General features: G+C 40.7%; 1 protein-coding gene across 1 annotated transcript; it reads right to left on the reverse strand.

The window, feature by feature from the left end:
• Positions 1-10,098: 10,098 nt before the first annotated feature.
• LOC111917014 (heavy metal-associated isoprenylated plant protein 26) lies at positions 10,099-10,832 on the reverse strand. Its single transcript, XM_023912661.3, has 2 exons — positions 10,675-10,832; positions 10,099-10,590 (listed from the first exon to the last, which is right to left on the reverse strand). Exons 1-2 carry the CDS (start codon positions 10,765-10,767, stop codon positions 10,201-10,203), a joined length of 483 nt encoding a protein of 160 aa, XP_023768429.1. The 5' UTR covers positions 10,768-10,832; the 3' UTR covers positions 10,099-10,200.
• Positions 10,833-12,286: the final 1,454 nt, after the last annotated feature.

Raw genomic sequence — 12,286 nt, forward strand, 5'->3', positions numbered from 1 at the left:
GTGACAAAGAGGCATCTCAAAGAGCTTCACGAGAAGGTTGATCTACTTCTCGCTTCCTCTTCCAACCAGCAGTCCTCTCTTTCTGAAGCTGCCCTTCAGAAAATTGTTGACGCCTTCTCCAGGACTCAACATGATTCGGTGGCCTCAGCAACTGCTGCGATTGATGCCTCCACCAGAGCCTGTGAGGCAGCGACCGAAAAAGTCGATAAACTATTCTCCGACGCTTCCATCCTGCTGAAGTCCTTGCAGGAAAGCGCCGACGTCACCAAGACAACTCTGGAACCGATTGTTCAGCAATTGGCCAAGTTCGTCTCAACGGAGTTGACTTCGTTCGCTACCCTACGCCAAAATATAAGCGACAACAACTCGGCACTTCGTGCCTCCATCGATGCCCGCCTAGCTAAGCTACAAGAGGATCTTGCAGCTGAGAATTCTTTGATGGACGTCCTAGCGAGCAAAACAACCGCCCTCAAGGTCAAAAGCACGCAACTTTCCAACTCCCAACAACAATTGGAAGCTCTTTGATCCGAAAGGGAGGTGATCAAAACGTGTGTTTCGGATGTCCACGTAGCATTATCCAACATCCTGGAAGCACACGATCCCATTTTAAACCATTCGATGAGGCGTACCCTCGCTGAAAAACTCTCTCCGGCCATGGACCTTCTCAGCAAAATCGAAGGCCTACCGAGTTTCGTGTCCATTTCGAAACAAGGGGGAGATGAGCAGCCCGGATCGAAACCACCTCCTTCCTCCAAAGCTACTCACACAACCGAACCACCTCCGACTGGTCATGCTTCGGGTTCGGGTGTGAAGAACAAGGGCAAAAACATAGCTGAGGAAGAAGATGAAGATGAAGATGAAGACAAGGAGACCATTGCTGACATGTTGAAACGAAAGAACAGTCGCAATGCTGACGATGATGCCAGTCGTGTGGCGCGAGAGGCTGAAGAAGCCGAACGCAAGAAAAAGGAAGCCCACGATCTCCTTGAGAGCCGAAAGACTCTCTTCCCTGCCTGGACCAGGGAACGTATGATAAAAGAGGCCATAGAAACTCCCAGCATATTATGGCTCGAGCCGGTTATATCATTCGACTGCAACAACACTGTCGATTCGTAGTTTGATATGCCGCTGACTCGAAAGGCGTTCATCTTCCACGCCTTCTCTAACATCTTTGAAGTCCCACATCCGAACGATGAGCTTGACAGGGAGCTCATTGACTTCTATCTGGCGGCTGCTCGTCCTCAATACCTTACCTGGAGCGCCCAGAAGATTGTGAACGTTCGGGTGCTGAAACCTTATGCCGTGGGGAGATTCACAAACGTCAAGTTCAAGCTCATTCGAGGATCTGCAAGAACTGCTCATCTTATCTCCCTGGCGGATTTACCGAATCTAAATCCTCATGATTGGATTGTACTGTATAATATCCTTTTGACTGATGAAGCCGAATATGGTCCCATTATAGACCATGTCAAAAGGATGTTAGCATGCTACATCATGGAGGTTGCCCTAATGGATCAGGAGGTCGCCACAGTCTTCAAGAAGAAACCGAAGATTGCTCCTGTGGGATCGGCCAGTGATCTCAACCAAATGCAAATGGGCAAGATCGACCCGAGACGCAACTCGGTTATGTTCACTAGAGCGGAAGGACAGAAATGTCTCTTCGCTTTAGCTGACAAACACCTTTACACCACAGCTTGTTTAGAGCATGTGTTATCAATTATCAAACGGTGTAAAGAGAACTCGGCTGATGACATCAAGTACTTCAACGACATGATCAATTGGTACATCCGGTTTAGACAGACCATTCTCTCCATCACCAAATGTCTTTTTAACACCGTGAAGAAGAAGGTACCTGCTTCAGCTGCTGGCCCAAGTAAAAAGTGAAGGTCTCGCTCCAAATTGACGCAAAGGGGGAGATTGTTGGGCTGAAGATTATTTTGAAGATTGCGTCTTTTGGGCTCGATAGTTTAGATGTTTTGTTTATACTCCAGTTTGGGCCTGTCCAACCGTGAGCCTTTTATGTTTTGTATATAAGTTAATGCTTGCATGCATATTAGGTTAACGATTTAGAGATTAACGAAATAGCGATTGATCTAGAGCACAACAGGTTTCTTTAATCGTTCTTGTAACCTACCTATCCTCTACAGTTGAAGTTCTTAATCGAGCTCTTCTGAGGATTTTGTTTAATCATTCGACACGTTTGATTCAATCTTGTCTTGTTATTATTATTGCGTTCTTACAGTTTTATATTTACATACTTGTTCAAGATCTAATCGATCTTCATAGATTAAAGGTTGTTTTTAAATCTCATCAGAGGGAATGGTGGGAGGAGATTGGTCATGCTTTGGGGGATGATACCGCATTGGACGCGATGACATGGAGCGATTTCTTGGCTAGGTTCAGGAAGGAGTTTTCGTCGATTATTGAGGTGCAACAGTTGGCACGAGAGTTTCAGGATTTGACGCAGACCACTGAGACTGTGGTGGAGATCACCGATAAGTTCAGGGAGAGGGCTCTTCTTGTACTGCAGTATGTCGCGGATGAGGAAATGAAGAAGACCCGATATCACGAGATGTTGAGGGATGACATTAGGCAGTTTGTGAGCAGGTCCAGCTGCAAAACGTTGGAGGATATGATCGCACGAGCTAGAGAGAGAGGGAGATTGATTTGGAGCAGATTTGGAAGAGGAAGCCGGATGAGGTTCAAGCAGTCACGGGTTCGGGCAAAAGGCCCAAGGGGTCGGATTCGAGATCGAGGGATTATCAGGACCGCATCCGGTGCGGGAAGTGTGGTAGGGCGCACGGGGGTGCGTGCAAGAGTGGTAGCAGTGGTGAGTCTGGCTGCTTCAAGTGCGGCAGGACTGGTCATTTTAGCAGGGATTGTATTGCTACCACCACCCAGGGATCAGACTTGATATGTTTTCACTTCAATCAGCGGGGCCACAAGAAGGCCCAGTGCCCCAATTTGCTTCCGGCAGGATGGGTGATGGCACCTGCCCCTGCAACTTTGAGGATCACAGACGGCCGTCAGGGCCGTGCAGAGGCGCCTGCGGTAGGAGGCAGGGCTTTTTAGATGACTACCTTGGAGACCCGAGCAGCGTCGGACGTTGCAGGTATGCGACTTCCGTTTTCAGTTCTTTTATTTATGCATGATTATATTGTTATGGTTCTGCATCATTATCGGTATGAGTATTTTAATTTTGTGCGGATTGCTTGGGATTGAGTTATATGCCATCTGCATAACTTGGATATTTGAATGGTAGTTAGGGGATGTGCTCTATTGGAGAAGGATCCTTAGGATGCAGTAACTGTAGCATGCCTGGGAGGGACTTGGTATGTCTTGCTAGTTGGGAACTGCATAGTTTAAGAAATAGACTGGTTAGATCCCTAGCTATGGTAAGCTTGGGATTCCTCAACAGATTGATTATGGAATGGTAGCAAGGACTGGGATTTCTTTTCAAGAATTGAGCAGCGAGGAGTAAGCAGGATTGAAGTGGGCGAGAATCCTCCGAGTGTACAAGGGTAAGAGCATGCAGATCCAGAATGAGTATGAGATCTCTGAGGAGGAAAAGAAGTATTACAACGTTTGATGGATCGAGGAGTTCAGGGTTTGGAGTTTGAGAAACTCCCTATCAGTTAGTGCGTGTAATGGTGATGGTTAGTACGTGGTTGGGAATTCATCTTGGAGGATCGCCTGTAGGACTCGAGTGAGTCGAAATGAAGATCTTGAGGACAGATATCATGGGATGCTTTCGTGTTAGTAGACAGTGGCAGAGGCATCATGAGGAGCATGGTAGAGCGGCAGGAGAGCCGCAGCTTTCTCCAACAGCAGTCAGAGATAGAAGGTGTTATAAGACTACGGGGCAGCCATAGCATTCACTAGTAGTCAGAGATGGAAAGTGATGTAAGACTGCGGGTAAGCCGTAGCATTCCATAGTAGCTTCGTTAGCGGAGTTGGGGCAAGGCCCTTATCTCGTAGTGATCAGATAGGGATCAGGAATGGGTAGTGGATGAGAATAGTAGGGAGCTTGCCTGTATAGCCCTTGAGAGGTAAGATCTTGGGAGAGGCCGCTCTAGGATGTAGTTGGGTGAGACCCATGGGCGAGGCCCGTATGAGAGTAGTAGTTTAGGTGAGACCTGAGAGCAGGGTTGCTCAGTAGTATGTTTGGGTGAGACCCGTGGGCGAGGCCCGTGCGAGAGCGGTTAGACAAGTGAGACTAGAAGGGTAGAGGCGGGTGAGACCCGCGGGCGAGGCCCGTGAGTTTTAGTAGCACAGGTGGGACCTGGCAAGGACCTTAGCGTCTAGATAGGGGATCGAGGATCCCAGGGTTGTAGTGCCAGAATGGCAGAATAGATTGAGCAATTATAGGTAGTCGCAGTTTCTTCAAAAGTCGTTGGGAGCGACTAGGAGTTGTGTTGGGGCTAGCGACCGGTGGGAGCCAGTAATCCAGATATTGATAGATTGGTACGGACCTGGGTGGTCTCGGTTCATCTTGAAGGTGGATAAGGAATAATAGAAATTTTCAGCCAGTAGCAGTGCTGGTAGGCAGTCTATGGTGGAATTCAGTTAGTTGATCGCGGGGTGCTCGACACCAAATTATAGTAGAGAGAAATGCCCAGTGGACACTGGCGGTAATGACCCTTACTGGAGATAGCGGGAGTAATGGATTTGGTGATGGATAGGACCTTCAAAGTGGCAAAGGAAATAGTTGGTTATGGGACATTGCCTTGGGAAGGCAAGAAAAACGCACAAGGAAAGAAGGGGTGAATCCCCACGGTGTTCAGTTGCAGTACTCGGAGAGTACCAGAAGGATTGTCGGTTGAGTAAGTTGTGTTTCCAGAATGTTCAGGGTCAGGGTTGACCTGAGATTTTTGTCCACAAGGATTAATGTTAGTCGGAATGACTGGGAAAAAGGCCAGCGAAGGTAGGCAGCTGGTGTTGGATTAAGAAGTAGAGTATTGGAAGCAGATCGCAGGCGGTTAGCCATAAGAAACTTCGAGGACGAAGTCTAGTTTAAGTGGGGGAGAGTTGTAACACCCAAAATCGAGAAGACCAAGAAAGGAAAGGAAACCCTAAGTTAAAGGGCCAACTCGTCGAGTCCAAGGAGGAACTCGGCGAGTTCGAGCGGGATCCGGGTCAAGAAGTAAGTGACCGAATCGGCGAGTCGGCTAAGGGGACTCGGCGAGTCTGGTATGAACAAGGAAAACCCTAAATCCGGGACTTGGAGCCTATTTAAACGTCTCATTCTCTTCCCTAGGGTTCCTTTACTGCCTCTCTAACCCAGAACACCAAACCCTAGCCACCATATCCGTTTTTGAGCAAATTCTTGCCTTGAAGAGTGCATTAAGTCTTGGAGAAGGAAGAAGGATCTTGGAGGTGCGAGAAGGGGCTATAGATCCGGGATTGGGAAGACATTTCAGAGCATTTGGAGGTAATAAACTAGTACTTGGACTCCTTTGCATCTAGATCTACCTTGGTTATGAGTATTGGGGCTTTTATGCCATGTCCTTGAATCATTTCGAGTTGGAGCCCAAATCTGAAGGTGCTACTTCAGACCTAAGTGTATTATGGCCTAGAAAATCATAAAGCATCAGTCTTTGGGTTGGTTGTTAAGCCTCTTTGTCTTAAACCCGAGTTTAGAGTGTTTTGGGCCTAGATCTCTTTAGTTATACGTAAAGTTTGCAACTTTACATAAGGATTGAGCTTTGGAAGTATGGATCTATGATTTGGAGCCCCTGCATGGCTCGAAAAGCCACTGAATGGATTAAGAACTGGAGCGACTCGGCGATTCACATGGATGGACTCGGCGAGTTGGATGAAGTTGGACAGGAACTCGGCAAGTTGGAAGAACAACTCGGCAAATCTGTTGAAGATTGCCTTGGACCCGTCGAGTCTGTTCATGGACTCGGTGAGTCAAGTCGCGAAACCTCGAACCCTTCGAGTTAAGACTCAGATCAGTGAGTTGAGTGGGGATTCGGTGAGTTGGACAGGTCAGGACTCGGAAATCGGTAGACTCGGCGAGTGAGGGGCTGACTCGGCGAGTTGAGTCGCGAATGGAAGGACTCTGAGCATATGAACTCGGCGAGTCAGTAGGCAGACTCGACGAGTAGGGTTGACTTGGAAGGTTGACTTTGACCAGGACTTTGACTTTGACAAGAGTTGACTTAGTTGACTTTTGGGGGACAGTTAGACTAAGTGTTGCATTGATATTGGTAGCTCGGTGAGCTAGTGGAGCAGGAGTTCAGAGAGTTGCCGGGCGGCAGTGAGAGGGGTTATCAGCAAGTTCAGCAAATGCAGGTGAGTTTCCCTTTGTGTGAATCGGTCTAAGGCTACAATGCCGGCCCATGTAGTTATGAGTAGAAGACTTGGGGGTTAGCCCTAGGCATAGTATGCTAGTATGATATTCAAGACGAGGTCCAATGATAGCGGGCGGGTGCCCAAGGAATGGGTTATATGATAGTTATACTTGTTGTCTGTGTGATACATGTATGTGCCTGGTAGGGAGGTGAGAGTGGGCGAGGTCCCGTGTCTCACCGATAGCAGAGTGTAGATGGTGTTCCACATCTCATTAGCTGTAGATCAGGGGCGAGGCCCAAGTTAGGGAAATAGTGAGTGCGGGCTGGGCCCGTATCTCACTATCAGTAGGAGCGTGGATGGGGTTCCATGACTCATCAGTAGCAGGACAAAGGTGAGGCCCAAGATAGGCGAGGCCTTAGGGTAGGATCCATTAGTATATGTTTGGCTTATGTGTTGTGATATTTTTATATGCTATTATATGTTAGCTGGAGAGGCCCAGTAACAGGCGAGGCCTAAGTGAAACAGATCTGTATCCGAGCGGGGCTCGAAGCCAGGCGAGGCCTGGAGCGGCGGGGCCGTTGTAGCGGGCGAGACCCGAGGTAGGGGGCGAGGCCCAGAATAGCGGGCATGGCCCAGTATGTGCATAACGAGGGGAGGTGGTTGGGCTGTTGCAAAACGAGGGGAGGTGTTGCTCTTTTCTGACAATGGAGAAGAGGGTGGATTAACGACGCCGATAAGCAGTGGTAGCCGAAAATTATGAGGATCAGTGGGGGTGTTGTTGATTGTAAGTGAAGAAGGAGGAGGAAGTTTTTTTTTTCTTTTCTAATGAGATACTAACGAGATTGTATTAGAGAGAGAGAGAGAGAGAGAGAGAGAGAGATTTTTTTTTCTTTTTTTGATTTTTGTAATAAAAAAAATTGAAAAGGGAAAAATACCAAGGACAAATCCGTTACTATAAAACGTTTTCAAATTTTTGGACTAAACTCGAACAAAACGAAACTATTGGACCATCCTTGCGAGCCAAACTCATTTTAGACCAAAGTTGTTAGTTTTGACATACCACATGAACCATTCTTGCAATTTTGTCTTTCCTCTAACCTTGACAATCCCAGATGTCTATCTTTTTTTTCAATTTAATTTAGTACATATAATCATATATTCAAGCTGAAATCGTCACTGGTCAAAATTATACGTTTGGTCCCTAACTTTTTATTTTTTGCATTTAGATTGTCCATGTGGTTTGATTTTATTGCGTTTTTCGTCCCTATGGTTTGGTTAAAATTACACGTTTGGTCCTTAAATCTGTATATACTTATAAAGGATGCATTTTTTTTGCACCATATTCATTTGAAACCCCCAAAACATTTTTCCTAAAACCTCATTCATTTGAAACTCCCAAGACCATTCAACTTATATTATTTAATTTATGATTAATTGAAATGTTGTCATTTGTAACTTCAAAAACTCTGCAAATCATGCTATTTAATTGATATGTTAAATGAAATATTTAGTCTATATAAGAACATTGTAGCTTGCATATTGCATATATGTCAACACAAAATGATAGATTATATTGGTGGAGTTTGAAGAGTTATACGATTGGTTCCATGGATGTAAGAGAAACATTGCAACTTTTGTAAATGTAGATGCAAGTAAATGCAAATTTGGTACATGTAAAGTATTATAGATTAACCAAGCTTCAAATTTGGTTATATGTGTAAAGGTATACTTGAGACAATTTTTTTAACTTGATGTGTTATGGATTTTTTTTATAATCATAAGATGATGAAGTGAGACTAATAATTACTTGTCATGAGCTTTTGATAAATCAATCTTTAAACTATTTATCAGTTAGTGCAATTAACTTTGTTAATATGTATGTATTTTTATGTTGTCTTTCTCTTTTATGTTAAGACAATCTATTTTTCGGTCCAAGAGAACATTATTCAACATGAATTTTATGTTATTAGTTATATATTATGTTAGTTTCTATCGTTTATTATGGTGGAAATAACATCGATAAAACTTTTGATAATTGATTTTGATAAAAAAAAAAGAGTTTACATTTATTATTCCAAAATGTTAATGATAGTGATTAATTAGAACGAATGATTTTAAATATGATATGGATTTATTATTGAAAACCAATGATTATTTATGTGTTATAAAAATACATTCATTATGTTTTCGCAAAATTTATATGTATGTATCCATTTTTTAAATGTTTTTTATAGTAATAAAAATAAGTACTCTATTATATCTTATTACATTAATCAATTTCCTTTTTCTTATTCGTTCTTCACCTTAAAGTTAAAGTAAAAGTAAAGAAAATATGAATACTTTTATAAGAAAATATAAGTGATAAAAATATACTTTACATGTCACACTTTCCACTCCATAACTCACTCTTAACATGTTTTTTTTTTTAAAAATTAGTCTTAGTACTTTACAATCATCACTATAACTTTCAATTTCAAATCACTATTTTACTTGAACCATTCATTTTATTCCAATGGTTATTTAAAAAGAGTTGAAAAAAATGAGTTTTGTGCATCAACGGTTATTTCAACGTAATATTTTTATAACAATGTTTTGATATATCAAATGTATGTTGATTTCCAAATATTCTTTTTGAATGATGTATAAGTGCTTAATAAGTTTTGTTTAATGTAAATGTTATACTAAATGTTGTAATGTTTTTATATTGTTAGAAGTTGTAGTAATTTTCCATATTATTCTATTATTTTTTCATTCTATTTTTTTATTTGATATATATAGAAATCAACATACGTTTGATATATAATTTACACAACATGAAACGGTCTATACAATCATCAATTAATAGTAGAAATAACCAATGATATAAACTTATTACAACTAATAAAACTAATAGGTTAATTATGTGTTATTTTGCTACTGACATTGATTTTTGCATTTATAAATACTAAAATACTAAATCACAATTTGTAAAATTTTATTATTTTAATTAAATAATTATATCCGCGCGCAACGCATGAGGATTCGCCTAGTTTATGTATGTAAGGGACGAAAAACGCAACAAAATCAAACCACATGGACAATCTAAGTGCAAAAAGAAAGTTGGAGACTAAACGGGTAATTTTAACCAAATCAGCTAATTTACTATATATTCAAACATCATTATCGGTAATATATATAAATATTCAAACATCATCATCATCAGTAATATAATATTCTTTTTTAATTTAATTTAATACATGTAATCTTATATTACATATGTAATACAGGTAATATTTACGATTACATATGGATGTTTGATTACATATGGATGTTTGGTATTTTAATTTTGAATTTTATATAATGTTCAATTATTTATTATGTAACTAGGTGTGATATTCATTTATTATATGAGTTTAATTAAAAAAAAATATAAAATTTTAACAATTTGAAAAGTTCGAATTTATAAAAAAAAATGAGAAAACTTTGAATTATTAAAATTAATGAGACTTTAATGTATTGAATACATTACATATATAAACTTTTTTAATAAATACTTTACATATATATTACCTTACACATTAAATGTAGAATTTTAATTTAATAAAATTAAAAATACAATAAAATGATAAGTGAAAAATAAAAAATTTAAAATTTTTAGAAAACGTCATGTGTTCAAATGAATGAGAAGACATGTGGTAAAAAAATCTTCATTTATTTGTAGATGATAGCGTCGGTGGGTTCAATTTGAACCAATTGAACCGGTAAAACAAACTCTTAGTTGATCGGGCCCGATTTTCAAAACATTGCTCGTTATGCTACGAATTTAAGCTAAAAAAAGCAAGACACCATCCATATATTACATGATAGATTTTTGTTTATTTTATAAATTTACAGTGAGCAACTGCTCGTTGATCATGAAGTGAACTACATCACTACACAAGCTGTAGGGTTTTCATCACTAAACGCCGTCGTATACCTAATTTCAGGTGAACTCCCCCTAGCCAAATCCAACATCTCCGGATCCACCACCGCCGTGTTCCTGACGTACCCATCCGGTGCCCTTTTGTCATAAACCCCCGGCACGTAAGGATGTTCCACCGTGTCATATGGCACATACGGCCACATCTCCGCCTTTTTCCCTGTCCGGTGCCGGACTCGATACAACACCTTCCCTGGATCCACGTACCCTACCACCGTCAGCTTGCTTTTCTTTGGGTCCACATCCACCGAACTCACCCCTTTCATCCCTTCCACCGACTTCCGAACCCTCCTCTCGCATCCCTCACAGTCCATCTTGATCTTTATCTCCACCGTCTGACGTTAACACAATTAAACAATATCTTATTGGAGTAAGATTCTATGGGGAGCGACTCTAATGAGAAGAGGGAAGAGTGTGACCTGAAGTTGGTTTCGTTTCTTGAGTTTCTCCCTGGAACGATGGATGCTGTGACAGGAATCGTAAAGTTCCGAGATACATGCTGCAACCCCCATGAGTTTGTAGAACTAGAAAAGATGGAAATGGTGACATTCACTGATATGATGTCACCGAGAGTGGGTTATAAAGGTGGCGGCTGATAGGAGGTGTCTGTGAGGTTTGGCCACGTGGGGCCATGGGCTCTTGAACCATCCACCAGGTGGTGGAAAGTTCTTGGCTAGGTTATCGATCATCCCACGTCACTCGATTTCATGGGGGAATGTGCATACTTCTATCGAATATCAACATTCAATAGCTTTGTTATTTTTACTAAATAAATAACGAGTTTTGTTCATATTCATGATATAGTTGTGTTGTTGAAATAATTATTAGTGGTATAAAAAACGTAATCTAAGAATAGATAATAAGTCTCATAAAGTTTGAGTTCGATTTTTTTTTTGAACCGTAAAGAAATATATTAAAGAAAACATGCTAGAAGCTAGACAAAAACAATACTTAATGAAAATATGAAAACCGGAAAAAACTTGTAGCCTAAGAGGGACACTACAAGAATAACCACTATTAGCTGCGACATACAACATTTGAGTTTTATTTCGTTGCTAAAGGCGTCTCCGTCAATACTCATTTACCTCGATTCATGTCAATCTCGGATATTAAACCTCAGTCGTTGATATTGTCCCTAATTCAACAGTTCACAATACGTGTCGTACATCGCAATAGCGACAACTTTGGGGGGCATAACGATGACCTTTTACCGGTGACGTGTGTTGTCGCTAATACTTGATATTCTTTTAGTGTGATAAATAATCTAGACAAATTTAATGGTAACTAATGGTCGTAATGGATACCAGTACTATCAACTAAGCTTTATGAGCAATAAGGGAATAATTGTCATAACTTGTAGGCACCAAAGAATTATAGTCATGAAACAAGATTACGGGCTTCAAGTTCCAAATGGCAATAATCTTGTTTTCAAAAGCTTCGAACTTTAAAGGGGCAACACTCACAAGGGCAATTTGATATAATATAATGCTTCACACCATGGATCAGAAATCTTTAGCAACAGTACTAATGGATATCAAGATGTTTCAAAAGTCTTGTAGCAGATCTGGCTTCACTTTTAAATTGAAAAGATTGTTAGCCATTTGAATAAACGGGAGACCTGTATCTAGACCATTATGATAGCAATCCAATTTGGAAAAATACTGTGAGACTGCCTTCAAGGAGATCTGCTGGGAATAGTGTCAATGTAATTAACTATTTGTAATATTTTTAAATAATAGTAAGGTCCTTTTTTGTTGGCCTCATGACACAATTACCAATAAAGAAATGGATAAAAAATAACTTATTAAGTTATTGTGAATTAATATATTAATTGGAAATTATTTTGGTAATTAATTAAATATATTTAGTTAATTAAAATGCTTGAATATTAATTAATTCCTAGAGATTAATTAAAATATTCTTGAAGCCTCTTGGAAAAGGAAGGAAACGAAATTTATAAGGATATCATTTGGTCCTTCATCCTTTGCAAGAGTTGTCAATCACATGATCTTAATCATAAGATCAAGATGT

Source organism: Lactuca sativa, chromosome 4 (genome assembly GCF_002870075.4).
Source record: "Lactuca sativa cultivar Salinas chromosome 4, Lsat_Salinas_v11, whole genome shotgun sequence".
NCBI classification, from domain to species: Eukaryota; Viridiplantae; Streptophyta; class Magnoliopsida; order Asterales; family Asteraceae; genus Lactuca; species Lactuca sativa.